Genomic DNA, 24,343 nt, shown 5'->3' with positions numbered 1-24,343 from the left:
AGTAGTTTACTCTTTTGAATGCACTGGGGCTGAATTACCTTTGCCTCAGGCAACATTGTGCTGTTTGCTACTTACTACATTATTAACATAAAACCCATAAGATGATTCTAAACAAACTTTGCATAGGTTGCCATTTGTTCTTACCTGCTGAGAGTGTTGAAAAACGTGTATAAAAACAATGACTGTGTAAAACACAATTCATCTCACAGATAAGGTAATGGCACAATCAGTGTGGCAATAGGACTTTTTTCCTCTTTTCTGATTCCATGAATTTGAATGTTTCACATCTCTGGCTTTAAAATATATAAAGTATATAAAATAAAGTATATATATATAAAGTATATATAAGATATATAAAATACATTATGCTGTATTTTATATACTTGCTATTGTTACAAAAAAAGAAGAAAAATACAATAAACTAGTGTGTTAGAGAAGTCTTGAAAGTGTCCTTTTTTTGCCTTCCCCAGTCCAGAAATAGCTGAATCATAGGAAGTTTCAGAAAGAGAGACCATTATATCTATTGACAGCAATCATTACTATTGGCATAAGAATACAGGAAAACATAAAGCTGTTTCATTAAATGAACAATTTTGTGGTAGCTGTCCTCAAGGCTAATAAAATGTATTTGTGTAATTATTGCATTTTAAAGGCTTATTTAAGAAGCAGGATAGTGCTGCACAAAGTGATGTAGAAATGTAGAGTGGAACAGTTCTTGGTTCAAGAGACTACAGTACTACAGTTAGAAATTATTGAATACAGGAGTGCAAGCAGAAAAGAGAAAATTAATTGAAGTGTGAAGAATAATTCAATAAAGTAAAATGGGATAAATAGGATACAGTGCATTGATTTTATAAAGCAAAATCAAGCTGTAGAACAAGAAAATGTTGAAAATTCTTTTATCTGGAAAGTTTTGATTTTTTTCGTTCAGCTTTAGTTCAAGGATAGGTGGCATTGCTCAAAAACAATTAAGATGAGCAAAGGTATAAGCAAAAATGTTGTTAGAGAAGGTTGTGAGAAAAAGCTCCTGGAAAGACTAAAAACTTTATTCCTTTCACTATGGTCCTGTGCATATTCTCACTGAGTTTGATATTATCAGAAATCTGATTTTTCATCCTTTAAAATTATGTTAGAGCTCAAAGAGAGAAACTTCCTACATAATAAGCAGCAGACTACCTGCGTATTAAGGTTTTTATCTTCAGCACTGTTAAATCTTGGTTTTGTTGTAAGTGTATATATTGAATATATACATTGATATATTGAAGTAGTATTAACATGGGAAATCCCAGGGCATTCTCATTTTACTAAGGTGTGTGTAATAAGTCTTTATTTCAGCAGCATATTCTGCTTCACTCCCAGTGAAGCCCTTTGTTCTGTACCTGGCTGAGAATGTAGCACCCTGGGTGTTGCTGTTGGTACATTAAATTGATTTCCAATAAGGAAATATATACGTTGATGGGTATAAAATGGGTTGTGTAGTGTGGTTATGATTAGATTAATTTTTCACTCCGCCGTAGTATTAAAACACAACTAAAGAAATGTAATTATTCTTCCTTATTCTTTGTGTCCATTTCTTTCATTAAGAAAGAACACCTTCCTTTTTCTTCCCTTTGCTCTTGTGATTAGTGTTTGCCAAGTGCAGGGCTTAGTGCTGATGCTATTGCTGTTGCCTTTTGAAGCATTTTTCAAGTACTTATGACTTGAGCACATAAATGCTGAAGTTGTGGTGAGAATTGTTGCATGTTATGTTCAAAGCAGAGCCAGTCCATCCAGTCAAGAAGAGGCTCCTCCTTTGGAAAGGAAGATGACCTTGATAGCACTTTCTTAATTCAGAGTCTGAAAGGTAACAAAAGACAATCTTAGCTTCTCAGCACTTGAAAAGAAAGATCTGGATTTCATTTTCATTGCCATGAAGAATAACCTGGCTCTTCATCTCCCCCTTTTGGACGTTTCCCCCGCCCAGCATATTTCAGAACTGTAACACAGACCTCTGCAGTGTCCTTGTGGTGGGCATAAGGAGACTTGTTCAACACCTGCTTTGTCTGCTTTTTATTTTCTGGTTGTTTTCAGGTGTTATCCACATATGAATCTTTTCATGAGAAGTGTGGAAAGGTATTAAAAACTTTGCAGAGAAGAAACAAATATGAAGAAATTAAATTACGTCTCCAAGGTCACAAATTCAAAGAACTGAGATTAACATTTAGATTTTTGGCATTGAGCTCTCATGATGAGTTCTGAAGGACAGAGAATATAAATTTAATGTAGTCAAGTAGTCAGGCTGTCCTTGCACATAGATTAATTGGTCTGAATTGGATAAGCTGCCAGGGATTTAAAACTTGGCAGCTTAATTAGTTGCAATAAGGAAATGATAAACATGAAAGCGATCTTTACCTGGCGGTAACAAAGCAAGATTGTGGATGTGGAAAGTATTTGCTCAAAGCAGTTAAACACAAAGACTGTTCTGTATTCATCCTTTGTTAGGTGTTTCCAAGTAACAATGATTTATTTCAGAGAGAAGGTAAAATACATTTTCAAAAAGAACTCTTAAAATATCTAGCACAGAATCTTTTCAGCTGTTTATTGACTTTGTGTTGAAATTTTCATTCAACTTTATCTTAGATTTTGTTCTATATGTATTTTCTAGCAGCCCCACTGAATTTTAAATGCAAAGTAATTTGTATTTGTAAATACTATACATAAGACATAGCAGTAACTGTTGACAGCAACTTCTCTCCTATGTGGTTAAGTCCTATAACTTTTAAAGAATACTGTAAGATGGTCTGTGTAAATTTAGAATGGAATTTCCCTGCTGAATGGAAGTATGCAGAGTGTAATACACTCCAGGGATTATCAAACAAATCTGTTGTCCAGCATATGGTTCATAGATTAAAAGGTTACTATTCTGCACTGTAGAGAATCTAACTCTATTACATTACCTTTAGCTCTGTATTACATTAGTCGTCCCAGTGCTTTATATAGCTGTAACAATTTTGATGGGGTGCTCAATTGCTACATTTTGTATTAAAGAGAAGAGCAATCTGTTTGTCCCTTTCACCAGGTAGCACATTGACAGCACACTGCTTTACTTCCATTGTGCAGGCTGTGTTGAAACATATATTGCTCACAGTACATGAGAAATGTCTTGTAGCCCTCTGCCTGAAGTTTGTTTCATAGCTGCTTTAATGATAATTGTTCTCACCATTTATGAACAGTAACTGGTGCAGAAGTCCCCAACTTCACAGCACTGGTGAAATGTTTTTGCACTCACATAACAAATAAGAAAGTACAAGCTAAAAGCTAAATCCTTGGAGGAGTGAGTAAATTCAGTTTCCTCAGGTAAAATTGCTGCAAGAAGCTCAGCTTCTGCAAGTGGTTCTCTAGATTTGGCACTAAAAGCTTGTTCTGGGTCTTCACAGCTGATATATTTTTCTATTAAACTTTTTGGACTGGGAATTATATTCCAGTTCTCACCTCTGCTGTAAGCAGAGCATCTCTACAAAGCACAGTCAGGGCACAGAGTGAAGCAGCATGAAGAGGTCTAATGGAATTCTCAGGTTAGAGCATCAACAATTGGGACTGATGCTTTGTTTATTGTCAGAAAAGCAGAAATGCATAGTTGGGATGCTTGCAGATTCATTTTTAGTAAGTGAACAGGAAAGAATGAGGCTATTCTGACAACTTCTACTCTTGAAACTGAAGAGGGAATTTCAAAAGCATCATCCAAGTGCTGCATTCAGGGAGATTAATCATTAGACATCAGAAATTAAATCCTTTGGGTTTTTTGATTGTCATTTATATGCTATGTTAACATAAATCCTATGGTTCTACCCATCCTGAACATGGAATGAAAAGTCTGCCTACATTAGTGACATTAGTGATTCCACCATAGGAAATATTTTGGGTCTGCTGTGATTTTTCCTTTCTCTGCTAGAATAGATGGGACAAAGGGAAAAAAAAAAAAAAAAAAAAAAAAAAAAAAAAAAAAAAAAAAGTGTAATACTGCTGAATTAATATCCATGCTGCATATGTTTAAGTTTGCTATGAAATTACTTTTGTTTTCTAAGCAAGGAGAATATACAAGTCTGTTGAGATCTAGACTATGTGCAGTGTATGTCTGAAATGTATCACACGGGTAATATTTGATTATATGAATATTGAAACCAGAGATTGGATTTAGAAATTTCAATTAAAGCACCACAAGTGAGTGGCATGGATTTGAAAGACACTGAACTCCTGCCATTTCTTAGAATTTGGTTCCAGAAAAATCGAAAAATACGAATTCCTGAATGCAGATTTACAGTGAGGTCAGTTGAGGTTGTCAAATTAGGATATTTCATGCCAAAACCTGTATTCCTGAAAAAGCTCTCATCTGCCACCACAAATGCAAGCTCAGATGGAGTCACTCCAGAACTACCCTTTTGGGTTTGCTTTGTAAACAGTCCTGAAATGACTTTTCGTTATATGAGTACATCTGTGCATTTAAGTCCAGGGAAGATTTTTGTGCCAGTTTTTTCTCAGAAACTTTTTCTTTTCCCCCCACAGGACATATGCTTAAAATTGTTACTAGTAAGGGCATTGTGCCCAGTAGTGACTGCAGCTACAGTGTACTCATGTGCACATATGCATGCTGCTTTTCCTCATTGCTCATCCTGGAGTTTTCCCTGAATGAATGTGGGATTAGTGCCAATAGGTTTTTAAGGGGTTTTTTTTGTGTGTGTGTGTTTCTGGTGCAGTAACAGGCTAGTTAAGAATGAGAAGAAAGTGTGTAGTTAATGTGTTGTTGTTAAAGAAGGCTTCCACCATTTATTCTAATATTGAGTGTCTGTGTTGGGGTCATCACAGGGGCTTTAATGCTCCTCCCTAACAGTGGAGCAGTGCTCAAGGTTGCTGTGGCTACTTTGCTGTTTGGGCACTTCCACCCTACCCTGTGTGCCAGGGCCTTTCCCAGGTTCACCTTCCAGAAGAGTTTTTTCTCCCTGAGTCTTTAACTGTTGGCTTTCTCATCTCTCCTGCCCTTTGTCCAAACCTGTTTGTCGTCCCGGTGGCTTTACTTGTGGTTAAAATAATTTTGTCTGTTTTGCATCTTCCTGCCTTTCCAGAAAAGCAGCCCCATTCTCTGTCCTGTTAAGCCGTGCAAGAACAACATTTTTAATGCAATGTCTTCTAATTAAAATAGAAAAGCACAGAATGGTTTGGGTTGGAAGGGACTGTAAAGACCATCCAGTTCCAGCCCTCTGCCATGGGCAGTGACACCTTCCACTAGACCAGGTTGCTCAAAGCCCCACCCAACCTGGCCTTGAACACTTCCAGGGATGGAATGTCCACAGCTTCTCTGGGCAACTGTTCCAGTGCCACACCATCCTCACAGGAAGGAATTTGATCCTAATCTCTAACCTAAACCTACCTTTCAAGATCCCATTACTCTAAGCATGTTGTTCCTGGCTCTTATGAGATTACTGTGTCTACAGTCCCATTGTTTGCTGCTGGCCCTGGCTTTAAACATGGGGGCTAGATTGATTTTTAATTTGGTTTTTTTTTAGTGCTGTGTACATTCTGCAGGTCTATTGATTTTAATGAGGACTGATTTCATTTTTTGGAATGCCAGAGAACTTACAGCAGGCATTAGAATACCCTGGGTTATTAAACCTAATTTAAATTTAACCAAAATTGTCAGAATAAATGAATAATTGAACAAGGTATATTTTGTGAAACACCTGGGGGATTTTCTTTCCCTGCTTTTATGACACTAATTTGCAGACAGCACTAATCTGCATCGAGACTCTGCAGTGTCATTATTCTGCTGCAGGTAGTACTGGTGGATAACTGTGAATAGTCATTCTTCTTCTCCTCTTTCCCAAAAGCCCCAGTGGTCTCCATGTATAAAATAGGGATGGCAGTGGTGATTTTCTTTCATAAAGGTTCTGATGAAGAGTTAGGCAGTCATATATTGAGTAGAGGCACTAAAGACGAGGTGAAGAAGCTGACATTACTTTGCTTTTTGTTGCAGTGCAAAACATAGAGGTGCTATGGTCTCCAACTTATTTTTGCTGTGCTGGGAACTGATCTCTGTTTTGGGAGGACAAGGAGGATGATAAAGAATTTGTTCCTTCCAGTGCTTTCATTTAATTTTCAGCTCTGCCTATTACTTTTCACTTCACCTCTTCAGTAAATTCAGCCTACCTCTTCAATGGATTTTAACTACAGAAAAATCACAGGACACGTTTTTGCAGACTGATATATAGTTTAGTACTATTTTCTTGCCTAATATTTTTTTCTTTTCATAAATAGATCCAACTTTTCTTTATATATTACCATTTTCTGATATGAAGGACAAAACAATTTCTGTCCCCCACAGTTTCAGGTGAGACCTGTGAATGACCCACATAATAGGTGAAATAACTGAATGTGGAAAGCACACTGACTGTTGGCAAAGAGGCATCTGGTGCAGAGCAAATAAGTTAAAAAAGAAGAAAAGAATGAATGTTTTTTCAGTCTTACAGCAAATACTGCAACAGTGTTTTCACATGACCCAATAGGTATGTGACAGTACTGTGGTAACTTAAGGAAGTGAATTTCTTTGTGTATCTTGGTGATCCTAATCCTCTAAAGGTATTTTTAATCTCTGTCAAGCACTGGTACACTTACTTGGTTTAATAGCTGTAGAGTTTAGTCTGTTTGGACACTAGAAAAAATCCTGTATTTTCTTAATTACCATAATTATATGGTAATTTTTAAGTCCTTTTCATGTACCTTGTACATGGATAGCACATGCTGAATCAGATAACCTATTGGATGTATATAATTATCTGTCAAGGTGCACTAAATTCTGAGTGTTTTTATTACCATAATATATTGATTGTAATAAGTGCCATTCACTATGTCATTTCAATAAGCACTGAAAGCATTTATAACACAATACACAGTTACTGCCAAACAGGGAATTTGAAGGTTTAATTTCGTTAAAGTGTATAGTGGCAGCTCTCCAGGTTGCCTCCCAGATACTGATTTTGAGAAATCCATTATAGACATTGAGATGATATGGCAGCCTTTTCTTTGAAGGACTCTCCAGGTTTCTATAAAGAGAGCACTGGGTTTATTCATTACTTCTACAAGAATTACAAATTCTGTCCGAGAAGGCTGAAATCCTTAGGCAGAAACTTTGTTGGAGTGGACTTAGTATGACAGGTGGGCTGGAGCAGCATCTGTTCAAAGATGGGGCCACTCAGAGCAGTGATGACACCTTTTGACACCATTTATTGTTGACAAACATTTATTTTCTCTGGGAGTACAAAGCCTACCATGGTAGGCATCTTCTCTGCTGCTGAAGATGCTGAGCTGGGAACCCTGATGCATCCAGAGCTGTCTGTAAGACCTGCTTGAAGGGAGGAAATTATCCTTTTCTTTAAACATTCAACACCGTTGCTTTTAAAAAACCCAGACTCATTAGATGAGAAAACAGGGGGGAATAGTGTTTTCAGATGTTTCATTTCCCTCAAAACTGTGCATTTTTAGTATACCATCAAAGGATTAGTCTCAGGAGGCTTGAATGTGGAAGTGTTTCTGGGTTTATGTTTCTTCAATGTGCAGCAACTTTTGATAGAACAATTCATAATGTTGAATCTCTTGATAATTTTGACATCTGCAGAAATCAACAATATTAAAAATCTTTCTGTTACTTTGTGTGGCTTTGTAATTGCATGTATTTATTTGCTTTCTAAGATAGAGTATTAACTTAAAAATCCAAGGATATATGTGTTTTAAATTTTCTTTACATTTTAGAAAATAAGCTAGGATTGCACAACTTTGTCTCTGAAGCTGTATTCCCTTTCAGGACTTGCAGTATTAGATGTTTTCGTAAAATATCACAGTTTAACCTTTTCCCACCACATTGGTTTTTTTCCCTTGTCTGGAAGAACTTGAAAAGACTGATGTTTTGTTGCATTAGTATAAAGGCAGGGCTGCACAGACTAGTATAAAAAATGGGCATACTAAAACAGGTGAACATTAGCAAATATATTTACTAGTTATCATAATCTATGTAGGTGCCCTTTTAAATTTTTGAATTTAGGTTGCTATGCCATAATAAGTCAACATCACTGCTCAACACCCAGGCTCTGGTAGCTTAGCATTTGGATTTGCAGATTCTAAAGTTCCCCAGTTTGCTTTCCACAGAACTGAAATATGTTGTTTATTTATGGATAAATAATATGGATATTTGAAAATATATAAGCTGTGAATACAATAAGCAAGCAAAAAGAATGATGGGGGCAAAAATTGCGTATTTGTATGGATTAGGCAGTAGACATCTACATGATTTTGTGATTCCTTATTCTTTGCCTTTTTTGACTGTATAGACAGTATGTTAAAAATTGCTGCTGACAGCTGGCAATTTCTGACTTCCCAGTAGAATTGGATTTTAAGAAGATTTAGATGTGTGGAGTTAAATGTGGCTTCCTGTCTGATGGAAGTAAATAGGGGTTTCATAGCAAGTGTCAGCAGGCCAACACTTGACATTTGTTATTTTCCTATCCTTATGCAGAAGAAGAAACGTGTATTGGGAAATCAGAGACTGGATCATTTTGGTGGCTGAGACAGTGCAGTACTATGTAAGTTTTGACAGGCAGTTAGCAGTTTAATTTAGAGTGCCTTTAGAAGTAAGGACATGTTGGCATTTTGATGTCTATCCTTCATGAATCTCCCCTCCCTATGAATCACAGCCTCGCTGGGATCTCAGAGTGTGCAGCTCTTTGCCAGGAGCTGAGCCTGGATGGGTCACTGCAGTTGCCAGGGGGTGGGCAGAGACAGAGCCTGGCTCAAAACCACTGTAGGTAGTGTGTAAGTACTGGGTGCTCAGTCCCAGCAGGTTCACTCTGGAGGCTTTCTCCTGCTGCATCACCAGTTGGATGTGTATCTGTTTCCTCAAGTGGCTGCCCAGGGGAAGAGGTGCTGAGGAAGAGGGCTGGGAGAATCTAAATACCTTGTGGGTGAGGGGGTAGCATCCAGCATTGTCGTGGTCAGTTATGGGTGGTAATGTCTTAAATGGCATCTCAGCATTTGCCCATCATGGGTTATTGATTTGAAGTAAAAAGTGGAATGTGCTTGGAATAGAGGAATGGGAACCACTAACACTCCTGAGGCTAGCACATCTGGGCATTAAGACAACAAGGGGACATTAAAGTAAGCTACATATTAACCAGGGACAAAACCCCAAGCTTTGACATTCTTGATGGCTATTCCTGTGTGATAGCCTATTGACTGCAAGGTGTTTGAGGGCTTGAATATTCAGTATTTCAGTCAGCATAAATTAATAGAAGCAAGAAGTGCTTCCACAGCATCAGCAAAAGTACTTGTGTTTCCTTGGGCATTTATTTAGCTCTCCCTGAGGACATGGGCACAAAGTCTTTGATTGCTGTGAAAAATGGTGGAAGGCTTCCTTTCTCCTGCCTTTTCATTTTGGTCAGTTCAGTTTTTTATGAGTTATTGTTTGTGTGGAACAATGGATTCCATTTAGAAGGAAGTAGAACATTCTGTCAAATGCTCCTGGTTGGGTGCAGATTCACATCCCTGTGGTGCTAAGGCATTTCAAAACCATCATTTTCTGGTTAAGACAAAAGTAATGCCATAAAAGAGGGGTTTGTGCACTTCAGTGGCACTGAAATAAGACTGCAAAATAAAACCAAGAGGATGCAAGTGTCACTTGCAACATGTTGGATACCATAGATTAGTTCTGTATGACCTTTAAGAGGACTGAAAATCTATTTGATTTTGAGCCATCTTTCCCTAGACAATATACAGACTGTTAAAATCCCAAAAAGAGCATAAAGCAATGGATGGATATGAAAAGCAGATTAATTTAAATTAAAACTGCAAACCCTATTTCTAGCAGAATATAATTGATTGTTGAAAATATAAACAGCCAAGAGAATGGCAGTTCGTCTCTTGATGTCCTCCAGTCAGGACTTCAGTCAGATGCAAGTTATGCCTTGGTTATGCCTGATTTCCCAGGGTGATTATGTGTCAGTCTTCAACTGCATTATGCAGGAGGTCACACCTGATATTTGTTATGATCTTTTTCAAATTAAATTAGAAACTCTAATATGAGCCAAATTGAAATAAATGATATTCTTATTTGTCTCTCCCTCTCCTCACAGGTACTACAGTGCCACCATTTTGCAGATGTCAGGAGTGGAAGACGACAGGCTTGCAATCTGGCTGGCTGCACTGACAGCATTTATAAACTTTATTTTTACTCTTGTGGGAGTCTGGCTTGTTGAGAGAATGGGTCGCCGGAAACTTACACTTGGTAGCTTAACAGGTGAGTGTTTCATTAGTGTATTATAGTTTCCTCATCATTGTTAATGAAAGGAAAATAAAATTTCAAGTGCAGTTTTTTTTCAAAGTAAAAAATTCCTCTTTAAAATTAGTGTTGATGCTATTTTCTTTCTGAAATCATACAGATTTTCAAGACTATTGGTAAATTACCACAGCTAGAGGCTAATTTAAAAGTGAAAGCCTGGGTTTTTATCAGGTGACTTTCTCCTTGAGGCCATGTTTGACAATGTTTTCATTTAGCCTTTTTATTCAGTTTAAGGAATCAAATGCCTGGAACTTCACAGGTGGTTAGTTTTTAAATCTCATATGTAATTTTGAGCTTATTAACTGGAATTCAGAACTATCTGATGAAAGCAGAGAAAAGCATATTGTGTAGCCATTGCAGTACATTGTAAAAAGTAATGCAGTTCTCTGCATAGTTACCTCAGATACAGTACAGTAAATACCTTACATACATTAATGTGATTTTAATTCACCTCCTGTATGAGATATGCAAAGATAGAATTCTAGTTTTGTGCATTTTGTGCAAATACTCAAACACCATAACTCATCACATAGTCTTTTCTTGAAAGCAGGGAAAAGCAGAGCACGCAGCCTTCCTGTGTTCAGTGTGTCCTGTTATTAGGATGGTAATTCCCTGCTTGTTCCTTCCTTACGTGCTCATTTTTGTTGAAGTGATCTGTGAACAAAACTTGCCTCTGGCTGAATGTCTGGAGGGTTCAGATGTTTCCAAGAACAGGGTTTTGAAGAGAAACTGTTCCTGCTCCTCTTGAACTAGTTCTCACAAATGTTTAGCTGTGAAGGTTTAATGTCTTTGTATTTTGTTCTGCTGTTGCTGTCAAGGATCCAAATTTCTAGTTAGTGCAACACGGCAGAGAGGGACACCAGCTGCCATGTCACTGGATGTGCAATTCCCAGCTCTCACAGCTGAGTTAATCTGTGCTCGAGTATTTGAATGTGTTTATATAGGCAGAGCAGCAACAGCACAGTGACATGAGTTGTTTGGCACACAATTACTCAAGGCACGTTTCTCAAATTTTAAAGATACGAAAAAAGTCTCAGATTTCTACTTTTCATCTGTTCCACATTAGTTATAATACATCTCCCCTATATGTCCCTCTGTGCCTCCAGACAGTCTTGTCTTGTTTTTCTGTGCTGTGGGTCTCTCCAGGCCTTGCACTGACACTTCTGGATCTTGGGTGTTGCCTCTCTTTTAATGCCTGTTGAAACAGAGGATTTATTTATTTGTTTGTTTCTTATTTAGCCCCAGTAATCTCATATGTCTGGTCAGCCCCCTTGAAGAGTTTATTGCTTATCTGTGTAGCTGTGAAAACCAACATAGACTTCTCGTGTTATCAGACCTGTTTGCTTTTTGCCTCTGCTTAACATATATGAAGGTTGTACATCTGAAATGTAGATATAAATGTATCTTACAAAGCATGTTAGTCATGGATCAGAGGAGGATATAGCACAAAGACACAGAATTAACAATGGAGCGTAATGCATTAAAGGGTTATTTGTTAATGATGTTTGGATACAAAGTGATTGTTTAGTAAAAATGGTCTTTTTCTGTGGCTTGTTGCTGGCCGTCTGTCTGCAGTGTCACGTGAGCCAAGCTCTAATGCTTGCTGTGGTTTTATCCTATTGTCCCTCCTTAAGGATAATACAAATAATGATAGCCATGAAATCATACTCATCCCTCTGTGTTAGTTAGAACTTTTTTGTGCCACATTTGATTTAGGCAGTGGTGGACACGATGTGTTTTCCTTAGCAAGAGGGCTGTGTACTAGAATGATAATTACTAAATCTACTGGTGGATTTGTTTTCCATGTTGAGTTTTTTCACGGGGTAAACATATGTTACTGCTCAGTTTTGGTTTGCATTTCTAAGACATTACAATTTACACTGAGTTATTACTGGCAGCATCTCTAGTCTTTGGGGAAGCCAGGTATGCCCCAGTCTCCCAGTGCATAAAATGAAGACAAAACTACTGCTTTTGCCTGCTGCTGCAAGGATGTGGGGCTTTATTTTTTTAATAAAGCTAATTGATTAGATGCTTATTAGATAAAAACCAACAAGAATAGAGAATACAAGAACAGAGGAACAAGAATACAAGTAGAGAGTAATGTGAATATTTTGATTAAAAGCCAATATATTGTAGTTTTGTAATCTTGTGCAACTTTTCTTGCTTTCTGAAAACATTTGGCAGAGATGCTTTAGATTTCATTAATTATATCTTTATAATTCTCAAAATATTAGAAACTTTTGAAAAATTGAACCCTCCAGATAGCATTATGAAAAATTGTAGTAAATTCCTGAAAAAAAAATCCCACTATTTTAGTTCTCTTTACTACAATTAGGGATTTGTCTTAGTTTCCTGTCCATTTTATATCTTCCTTTATCTTCTCTGTGTCATTTCTTTATCTTTCTTCTGCTATTTTCTTCAGGTAATTTCTCTCTTCAAAGCTGTTTGTTGGAAAACATGCAGGAATTATGACAAGTATATTATTTATTTTATCTGTGTTTTTTTCTTTCCCTTCAGAAATTGTCAGCTTAAAAGGTACTTGGGCATTGTACAATTTGTATCTCTTTTTGGAACAGAGAGGATCTAAAATATCTTCAGGATATTTCCTTTTTCCCACTTGAGCTAATGATGTACTGGAATTTTTAGTTTTGTTCATCATAGCAAAACATCCACAGAATGAAAACATATTAAACTTCATTTGCCAAGTTTACATATTTGGCACTTTTCCAAAGAAACAAGATATTAATGGAGATACTGGAACTGAGCGTTAGTGTATTTGGTTAACTTAAAAGAGCATATTTAGAATGAATATAAGTAAGGTTATAGACTCTGTCTAAATATATTTACTGTCTGGTTTATGGCATTTTGAATGCACAGGGCATCTAGTTCAGGTCAATGTGTGGTCTGACTGTTCCCACCTGTTGGCCGTGGCTGCTGCACAGGTTTATACATGGATAGCATTACAAAAATCTTGGTACTTCAATTATTTTTTTTTTGTCTCTGAGAAAGGTTTTCACATACTTGGTGTTTGCCAGCTTGGAAACATTTATACAACACAGATCTCAATGTGTCATCAAGTAGGAAGAGGTTAAGTTTTGTAAGTCTGAGTTTGAGGCAGTTGCAGTAGTATCATGAGTAGTGAGGTTTATAAATTTTCATTAAAATAATACAATATATTGTGCGTGTGGCAAATAAAGTGGGAAAACTGAGTTATGTTGCAGTAATGGCTTGTTGCACAAAGTGTGAACCTTTTTTTGTTATGTTCCTCTCATAATTTTGTCTAACTTTTGCACAAGGAATTTACTGGGGGAAACGGAAGCAGAAAGATAGAAGGGGACTTTTTCCCAGCAAGATGTTATATGTGCTCTTTGAAATAAGATATGTTGCACTTTTTGATGGTGCTCTTATGAAAAGTTGAATTTCTCTAGTTTCACAAAGGGAAGTCGAGTCAATGAAAAAGCTGATGCTGCTTTCTGTTTTACAGAAAAGCCTGCAAGCCTGAGTGTGGGAGTGGAGAGAAGTGTGGTGATTTCAAAGCCACTCATAAATTTTCCCTTTACAACATTATTTTCAACATCAAAAAAATAATACCTGTTCGTTCAAGCGGTCATCAATTGCACAGATTAAGAGAGTCTCAACCTACTAATTTAGTGTGCCCTTGACTTTAATATCTAACACAATTTAGAATGTGGATGTGGCGATGAGTGTTTTGCATAGGTTCTCATCACAACTCCTTAGGGAATGCTTATGCATAGTGATGGGATGCTTTGCTTTCCCAAACAGAGTTCAGTTCAATAGAGAACTATTTCATGTGCTCTGGAGAAAAGTGTCACATTGTTCTTTATCTGTATTTTTAGGTACTGCTGTAGCACTCATTATCCTAGCCTCGGGATTTTTGCTATCAGCTCAGGTCTCTCCAAGAATCACACTTAATCCACCAGATCCTTCACATCAAAACTCTACCTGCACAAAATACAGGTGAGATTTCATGGTCATTCATCCAATTTTCTTAAAGATTGTTTCCAATTAATTTGAGTTTTACAACTTAGTATGAGTAATAGACAATTATTCACTAAGCCTAGTACAAGGAACTAAACTAGAAATCTAAATTTAAAATCCTAACTTCCCTCTGTAGAGAAAATTAGAGTTTTTGATTAAATTATCTGAGTATTCCTTTGGAAGTTTGTGGACTAAATAAGTGGTTAAGTGGCAAATTTCACATATACCTCTTCTAATATATTGCACCTGCTACAAGTTACAAGGTACACAAAATCAGGAATATTTTATAAGGAATTTATAAAAATGCTTGCTGTTATTCATCTGCTTGTCATGTATAGCAGCTGTAAACCGTTCAAGAAGATGTGTTCATTGCCTCTTGTTTTCCTGAGTGGGAAGAAGTAATGTTCAGATAATTGCATACCAATAAACAGTTATAATAAATGTGCAGGTTTTGACCTATTTTCCATATGCAGTCATTGTTTCAAATACCATTACTTCTGGGGGTTTAAGAATGTGTAGTTTTCTATATTTGGTGGGGTTTATTCACCTGTGAGTGCTCTTATGTCAGTTTAGCTGACAGACTAGAAAATTCCTTATTCAGAGGACTAGAGAAGACTAGTTCAATGGTTGAAGAAATTCTTAGTGATGTTAAAAATCTGTCTTTTTGTAGTAGAAATAAATTCCAAGAGACTAGAGGTAGACTTCTAGTTTTCTAGTGATATTGGCTAGAAATATGGTTCATGGCTTTTCTTATGTCAGAGCAATGTTTCAGGTGAAAGATTCTGAGGATCTGAAGATTTATAGAAAACTGGGGAGGGGATGAAAGTCTTCACTGAGTGTAAATAGTTACAAATAACCACAACACAGGATACTGTCAGATACAATAATTTCTGTATTGAAAATGTGTGTGTTTGTTTGTGTTCTACTGCTGCGTCAGCTATAATTTGCAATTTTTGAGATGGGCCTGTCTACACAATGGCAAGTAGTCTGGTTAAAAGAGGTAAAGGAGGAAGATGCTCTCCTTTTGAGATCAGATTACATTAAAAGAAAAATGTGAGAAAGATTTGCCTAGTACTTCAGTTAAGTGTTTGGAAAGGATGACTGGAGAGAGGAGATGCACCTTTTGCAGAACTCATAATTTGTTAGTTAATAAAGCTAGATGGTTGATGTAACCTGAAACTGTATAAAATTCACGTACAAGAAATATGGCTAGTCCAACTTAAAAACCAATGAAAAATACTCAACAGAAGTTTCATGTTCAAGTTAACCTCAGCCAGTCAGGAAGGAAATTTTCATGGCTTTCGTGGTGTGCAGTTCTGGACAAAAGCATGAAAAATTACAGCAGGCAGTTCTCATAAACGCGTGTTGTTTCATGAATTGTTGGGATACTTGTAATCTGTTGTGATTCCTGTTTCTGATATGAGGTGTTCAAAAGCAGGTAAGATAAAAATTCAAAGGTTCTGGAAATAGAGCAATAATATAATTTAAATATTTTCATTTGAGAGTATTTCGAAATAGAAGGAGCTCTCTTTGTTTAAAATGGAAGTGAGTGGAGGGGGAAATAATGAGCAACGTATGAGAAAGCTTTAGGTGCTTCTATTTTAATCTTATGCTATACTTTAGTAGAGAGACACACAAAAGCAAGGAGAGCTGAAAATAATAAATGGATGCATTTGCCCACAAAGCACAGAATTAGGCTACAGCACCCGGTATTTAAAAGATGCGTACAAAAAAGTAGGGATTGATGGGCCTCATAATAACTTTCATACTTGTATGCCTAAAACTGTATAAATTTTCATGCCTCAGAACATCACCAAACTGTGATCCAGATGGAGCCAAAGGAAGAATTCCTTCAGCATCATGAATATCAGTATTAATTATTTCTGAAGGGTATGACATACAAGTACATATTATGTTTGACTTGGAAAAGTGGCTGTTTAATATCCGAGTGTGCCTACTTTCTATGTACATTGTCAATAAGCTGAATGAAATATAAAATATCGGTTTTGTCACAAGAAAGTAGATGGTTTTTGGCATTCCATTTGGGTTAAAAGAACTTCAACATAAAATGCATGGTCTTGGAAGGAAGAGGAGATGGGAATTGCAAACCAGAGAAAAGCTGAAGGCTGAGCTTTGCATTGTGACTCACCTCTCTCTCCTTTTTGGCCTTGGAGGTATTCCCTATGGCAGTAATAAAGTTGAATCAAAAAGATTCCCAAACCTTAGGGTTTGGAAGTAAAAGTCTACTCTGTGTAACATTAGTCTTGTATATTTTCTTTGCCACTCTAAGAAAAATGGCTTTACTGTACAGATAGCCACTGTGTAGGGCAGCAAGTGGTGCTGTAGAGACACTTACAAACAGAATATCAATCAAAGTAAAAGGAAGTAAATTAATGGCAGTGGTCCTTTGCTCTTTATTTAGCTTGTTCTAGTAAAACTGCTGGTGTCTCAGATTGCCTAGCATTATATCTTGCAAGTCTTCAAGAGGTCTCACAACGTTTGGGAAAGGCAAAAGGCAGCAGGACTTCAGAAAATGAACACATAATGCCATCTCTCTCCTTTTAAATATGTGCCTGCACAAATGCAGCTCGTGGTTCTCTTCCTCTTATGGGGACACAGTGCTTCTCTGAGGTGGGGTAAACTTAAAGTCTAAACCTGTTTGCAGCTTGGGCATTTCAGAGTGTGGGGGTGTTTCCTAAATGTAATTTGTGTTTGTCTGTGTCAAAATGTGTTTATAAGTTATGAAAATGTCAGTAGAATTTATTTTGCTGACAGAAGTTTCACGGATACTTTGTAGAGTAAAAAAATGCTATTTATGTTAGTAAATCCGTTGGGTTAAAGTAAGTGTGGGTGTCCATCAAGGAACCCTTAGAGCTACTACAAACAGTCTGATTGCTTGTTGTTCCTTCAGATCCATATTCCTCTGCACAGACTAATTCCTGCTGCTAGAATAACAGTGAAGATAAAAAGACTAGCACTATCTTATAAATAAAGAGCACAGTCATTATCCCAGTTTAAAAAAGCACATAGGGCTTGAGTACTCTGTTCTCAAAGAGCTGTGCCATGCAAATGGAGTTACAAGGTACCTGTACATGGTTGCAGAAAACAAACCAGTAAGATACACTGTGCATAAAATAAATCAAATAAATTATTTTTATTTGGTGTAGAGATGTACAATGTTATAGTTGAGTAGCCAACAAATAATTCATTAATCTGTGAAAAAAAAATTATTCATGGAAATGCTGCAGATTCAGCAGGGCACTCCAAACACCTTTTTTTTGCCTCCTTACAGCTGAAAGTGGGTGTGTATCTCACTGAGCAAAGGCAGAGTGAATGCTCCTCTCTGTACCATCCATTAATCAGATTTCATTTTCACACTCAGCTGTATAAGGTTGTGTTGATATTTGCAGTGTGACCACCTGCTTTATTTGATCTTAATCTCCTCAGCAGCTGTGATTGTACTTATCATCAAGGCCACAGAAATATCAAAGGTAAATTTAAGAATACAAAGCAACACCATTCCAAAATTGGTGACTTTAGCAGTGAAAAGATGAACTATCCGTCCTTATTATTATTCCAACTACCAAAACTCTATAAACGTTCCCGTTTTACTGGGAACTTGCCTGATTCTGGAAGAATGTTTAGGTTGGGGCATGTGTATTTGCTACCCTCCCACCTTTTCCCAATCTTTAAAGACTCAATGATGAGACTGTTTGGGACATTGAGCCATTTCTGTAAAATGACTGTGGTCCTGCTGCCCTGTATTCTTGCTCATTTTGTCTTCGTGTCTGTCTCTGCACTCTTTGAAACTTGGTCTGCTTTAGAAGACATAATGCAAACCTGTTGTGCCTGTATTTTTCAAGTGAGTTACAATAGGAAAACGGTAAATATTGTGTTAAGCTTAGGTGAACCCTCATATCTTAGGGAAATGATACCTGTGCACACAAAGTTTCTCAGAATCCTTCCTGAACAGATTGTCTTCAGACTGATTAAAACAGTACAGGCAGTGCCAGCTGTGCTGGGCACACAAGGACTCTGTTGTTCATTTTAGAATTAGTCACCCTCACGTGGTTCATGATCCTTAGCTCATTGTACACATACACACCACCAAGATGAAGGCAACAATATTTAGCACTCCCACGTAGCCATTCAGTAAGATAGATAATGGACAGAAATATGTATTTTCTTTATGAATGTAGCAGAAGTGTGTAGTTGTGATCAGTCCTGAAAAACTTAGCTAACCTAGTAACTGAAGCTGGTTTTATTGTATTTAATAGCCTTAGGATGCTAAGGCTATTGAATATGAGAAGGTGTATTAAATACAAGTAGATGTATTAGGTATTGTACTTCATTTTATTAAGAACTCATTGACAATCTGATTTATCAGTAAACTAAGCATTGCTATTTTTTATAATGTCGCTGTGTCATGGAACCAGTATTTGTTAAAATATGATTCTCATTTTCTCTGTCTAATGTCAAAGTGCCTGAGCTACTGGTCTTTCTGATAACTGAGAATTGCAATAATAAATAGAGTAATGTGTTTGGTCCACTGAGGTCAGAAAATTATGAATATATAAAAAAGATAAACATGTCTGGGGATGCTTTTGCCAGCTCTTATGAAGTATATTTAAAATTCTAATAGTTTATATAGCAGAATTGTGAAATTACCTCAACGTAGTCATGAAATTTATTAAGTAAATATTATAGTGATATATTGCTTGGTAATGATTTTCCCTGTGCTGGCATGTTTGTCCTATCGATCAAAACTTGTAATTTAATTTGAAATTATAAAGGATAAGAAGGAATATGTCACTCCATGTAGTAAGCATCTTGAAAGTGAATGAGAAAAAACTCTTCTCATCAGTAAACACAAAGATCTGAAAAGTAACTTACCAGAACTATAAGGTCAAGTGCAATGGATTTCCTCTAACCATTGCTGTTTTCCACATACTTTGGACTCAAACTCTGCATTAGTGAGGAAACAAGGTTATTCATACAGTGACCTATTAACACTTCACATCTCTGCTAGTACTTTGAAGACTTTGCTGTTTAACAAAACCTAAAACAATGCTTAGGGAATTATATTTTTTAAATCTTCCAAAGTGATGATGTTATACTTTACATGGTCTGCAGGTTTTAGTCACCAAAGAATGATTTTAATCAGGTTTCAACAGGGTTTCTATCTGATCTGTCTGGAAGCTGGGAATATAGTATCTACATGGAGGGTCTCTTTGGAAAATTAGTTTTGAAAACAAGTTATGCTACAGAGACAGTCATTCTGTCCAAAATAAAGGTATGTGTAAGTCAATTGTTTCTGTTCCTTATTGTCTTTGTTGATCAGTTCCAGGAATAAATCAAGAAGCTCTGTATTTGGAGGCTCTATAAATTCAGAAAAAAAAAAAAAAAAAGAATCATCAAAGACAAGAAGCAATTGATACCTCTAAGCAAGTAGATCAGGACGCTTCTCATGTGCTGTCAGCATTTCAGCACAGTCTGCTGCCAAGGTACTTGTGGCAGTAGTGGGATAGCTCTGATGATCTAAGGACTGGATGGGGTTTGTAGAGTCATCCTCATATGATAGGTGAGAAGAATAGTTGAACCTTCACATCCTCACCACATCTAAAGCAGAAGTAGCAAACACCAAAAGGCTGAAAACAATCTCTGTTAGGTTGTATAAATTATGTTGCATAGGGGAGGAATTTGTGAAGAATTTTTAAGGAATGTTTGAAGAAACCTAATCTGTATATATGTAGCTGGCATATCAGGAAGGGTCAAGATTCAGGGCTGGTCTGGAACTTTAGAGAGAACACCAAAGAATCATCTCAGTGGAATAGATGGAGCAGGAGCCTGATTCAAAGATAACAAAGGGTTGATCATACTTAAACATATCTGTGATTTAGATCTGTTTGAGCATCTGTGTGGTAAATTGCAATTTAGACCTGCAATTAGCATCCAAGGACTGTGAATATAAATGATAGTTTTTCCTTTTGGACACCACTAAATAGATACATTTGTTACCTAACAGAGTGTTGGTAGAACTTAGTAAGTATGCTTCTGGCACTTGGTCTCTTATGATAGCAGGAAAGTGCTCTTGAAGTTCAGGTGGATTTTTTTCATTCTTTGTTAATTACTGTATTTCCTGTGTCCCAGATACAATAGCTGGAAATGGTATCTGCAGTTAGCACACATTTTACCTGCTTAAAGCATCCCTTGTATTCTTGTCCATTTATATGTAATCAGAATGTAGTGCTTCACTTCTGGAAGCAACAGGTACCATCAGAAGTATAAAGAAAGGCTTGATTTCATGCCCGAGGTGCAGTGAAGCCTGTGCAAACAGCACAAGCCCTCAGACACCAGCATCAGGCAGTTTTAAACATGGTCCTGGTGCCTTCTCAGGTTTGGTTTTCTTTTCTCACCCGAGATTCAGGTGGTTTAGAGTCTTTTGCCCTCTGAAGGCCCTGAACCAAAGGTGAGAATGAAACGGAGTCTTCAAGGTCTTGTTTTTCTTGGTTTTTCACGTTGTTTATTGTTATTGTCTTATCTTACAATGTTCTCTGTGCCTGGCCGAGGTGTTCTGCTGCTTGGACGCAGGACGACTCCCACTATGGGAGGTTGCTGCCTCTTTATACAGATAATTTATGTGTGTCTTATTTACAGTGATGTGCCAATGCCTGTCACCTGTACTAACAGGGTCATCTCTACTCTGACCCAATCCCCTTAAACTAGTTTGTGCCACTGTCACAGCAGAAGATGGAGGCCAGAGGAGAAGAACCCGGGACACCACCCTAATCCCTCATCTTGTTCCTCATTCACCTCCATATTAAGAACCCCAAAACTCCAAAATTTTCCACCCTGTGACACACTACGCTACTGTCTGTCACACCTTAGTGACTTGTAATTCTTCTCTCAGTGCTGGAAGTTTTTATCCATGGGCTGAAGTCAAAGACTGTGTCCTCCTGGGCTTTGTCCCAGGCAACCCCCTGGATTCAAAGGATTCAAACCCTCTTGTACAGATCTCAAACCCTCTTGCTCGGGTCCCAACCCTCTCTTGCTGAGGTCTGTGACCTTCCAGGATGTCCAAAGGAATGCCCTGGACTCCAACAGTACCTAACTGAGATGAGTTTGTGTATAAAAATGAAGTAAACCATTTGTCAAAAACCCCCTAAGATTCTTAGTTATGTATCTGGCTGAAAGTATCAATATCCTAACATGTCAACAGAGCTAATAAGTCTACTGCAGTATTTGTCCATAAGTTCTTGGTGTGATTTTTTGTTGTTGTTGAACCCAACACCTTTGCTGTTTGGATTCTTCAGTTGCCCATGTCCTTGGTGAGTCTGGCTCAGCCTGACCAGTGATACTCGGCTCAGCTGACTTGGCCATTTCCTTTTGGTCGAGGCTGGAGAAGAGACATTGTCTTGTAGAGAGAGTACAAGAACTCTCTTGTAGAGAGAGTACAAGCAAGGAAAGCTTGATCCCAGCCTGTTCTGTAAGGAGATGGAAAGGAACTACACTGCATGCTAAACCAGGCAGAGACTGTGTACACAGCCAACCTTGAGGGCAAAGAGTAACCTGAGGGTTGGATAAAAGATCCACTTGGTTTAGGATCATGCTTCCAGTGTCACAAACAGCAAGCTGGAAATAGGAGAAAGCAGCACAAAGTGACATTCCTTCCAGCCTGCAATGATTTGTAGCTTATATTCTCTCTGAGTGGAATGTGCTAATCCACAGTAGGTACTGCAAGACCCTCCTGTACCTACATTGAGCCTTTCCTGCCTGACACAGTTTTTATTGTTCCTGCAGTTCTGTGAGGAAAACCGACTTCAGGAATATGAGTATTTGCATCATTGTGCTGGTTTAAGAGCAGGAGCAGTGGGTTAAAAAAACTCACAACAGTCAAATTTACTCTGTAGACAAGACAGGACATGAGCAAAATGTCTTGTATATATCTCAGGTTGGAAGGGACCCATAAGGATCATCAGGTCCAACTTGCATGTGGCAGATCTGTCAGATTTTCCCATAAAAAGCCTTCTTCACATACTCAGGCTGATTCTGCAGCATGTACTCAGTGTGAATGATGAATCTGAAAGAAGTGGAAAGAGTCTGTCCACAAAAAACATCTGTATTTGAGGATGTTTTGATAGTGAGTGGCTGTTCTGCTACTCATGCAGTAGACTATTACGAAAACAGGTGCTACATTCTGTACAGTTACACAGTCCAGAATACTTTATCAGGTTCAGTTTGCATTCCTGTAGCTGGACAATAGAACATACTGATACATTTTGTAATTGGATAACAGAATATGGAAAGCAAAGGTGAAAGTTCTTTGAAGTGTGGCAAAAATGAAAATTGATGAAATGTTTTGAATTGAGGTTCAGCTTGAAAAGATCCAAGTAGCGTGAGAAAAAGAGAAATGGTACTTGCAGAGCAAAGGCACTGGGCAAAGATCTTTTAGTGCTAAATCACAACAAAAAGGGTCAAGATAAAGCTTGCAGCTCAAGTTACAAGACTGCTGAGTATTGTAGGAGAGACATTACTTACAAGGTCATTTTGCAAATTTAAACTACAAAATGAAATGATGAAACAAACATAACTATGGAGTATTCTAAGTAGGAGGGAAAAGCATTTATGAACCTTTCAGCAGCAGCTGGAGAGTCGCTTTGGCAGGTCAGAGATTTTATTCAATATTTTTAGAGACTGCATTAGAGCCTAGTAAACTGCACTGTTAGAAAGAAAAATACCAGTAATTTTGGTATCAAGGAAAATGTACACAGCTAGTCAATTAGTAATTCAGGCATGTACTGTAAGATCTCTGTGAGACCCGATGGCATCGTGGCTTTGTGATCAACCTCTAACCTCAGGAACAGTTAATCAGGCAGGCTGATCCAGAGCAGAGCGTTCTGAAAGTTGCTGCTGCTCAGGCTGGCAAGAAATTGCTGTGAAAGGCTCTCAAAATTGGTGCTGTCAGTCTTTCTAGATATCAGTTACTCCTGTGTGGTTGGATGAAGAGGACGTGTGTTGCCAGAATCAGTGAGGAATCACAGGTCTGGGGATATCTACTCTGCTAACAGTCTGTCATCTCCTCAGTAAATATGCTGGGTTGTTTAAGCAGGAACCCAGAAATCCCATTCCATGGCAGTTCCCCATAAACTGAGAGGCCAGGCTGCTTTGTTCTGTTGACTTCATGCCACTGATCTGCAGAGAAGCTGGGCATTTTTGGACTTCTGGAGCCTGAGAGTCCTGGTTGTTGTTATTCTGCCTCATAGGCTGAAGCATCTGAAGTCTAGACACTTGCCTTCTCCTTGGGTTGCCTAGGAGCCCAGCTGGCAGGCAGGGAGTGAAACAGGCTCATTCTAAAACCTTTCTGCTGCCTGGTTTCATCAAAATCAAATAATCTCTCTCAGGTATTTCAATCTTCAATTGTCAGTCTTACAGACAACCACCCTGCCTGGGAGTTTTGAACTGGCTTTTCACAGATGAACTTGTTTTCAAGACACAAGCTCATAAACTTAGCACAAATACAAATGTTTCATGATAACTAGAGGAAGCATATCTCCTGTTTATAATTGGAAGCAAATTTCCTTTCATACCAAGACATCTGGGAGTAAGTATTCTTATATAGAACTCTCAAGGCCATAACTGATGTGGATTTGAAAATTTGCCAATATTTTTAAAGATTCATCTTCTGACATATATTTCAATACATATATATTGATAAGACTGACAAGGTACTTCTGAGGACAGGAATAAGCTCTGTAGGAGATAGTTTCATGTCAGTAAGTATTAAATTGTGCATTTCTTTTCCTAGTATATTCTATATCCTGGATTATTTATATTGCTATGAGCATGTATGTCAGAATCTGTGCTCAATTTCGAACTGCTTAAATATTTTAGCAAATAATAATGTGGCTAGAGGAAGAAGAGCATAAACCTGAAACTACTATATATTTTATTTCTAGAGTAAGCAGCCTCAGCACATGGTATCTTTGG

The 24,343-nt window shown here is 37.6% G+C and overlaps 1 protein-coding gene across 2 annotated transcripts in view; it reads left to right on the top strand.

Moving 5' to 3' along the window:
- Positions 1-24,343, top strand: part of SLC2A13 (solute carrier family 2 member 13) — a 148,128-nt gene that overhangs the window by 90,056 nt on the left and 33,729 nt on the right. For both annotated transcript variants that reach the window (XM_066318642.1, XM_066318641.1), the window contains exons 5-6: positions 10,152-10,315; positions 14,215-14,335. In XM_066318642.1, the coding sequence (XP_066174739.1) occupies positions 10,152-10,315; positions 14,215-14,335 (285 nt within the window). The remainder of the gene's footprint in view (positions 1-10,151; positions 10,316-14,214; positions 14,336-24,343) is intronic.

Source organism: Sylvia atricapilla, chromosome 5 (genome assembly GCF_009819655.1).
Source record: "Sylvia atricapilla isolate bSylAtr1 chromosome 5, bSylAtr1.pri, whole genome shotgun sequence".
Classification (NCBI taxonomy): Eukaryota; Metazoa; Chordata; class Aves; order Passeriformes; family Sylviidae; genus Sylvia; species Sylvia atricapilla.
This window is presented reverse-complemented; position numbering and strand designations above follow the sequence as displayed.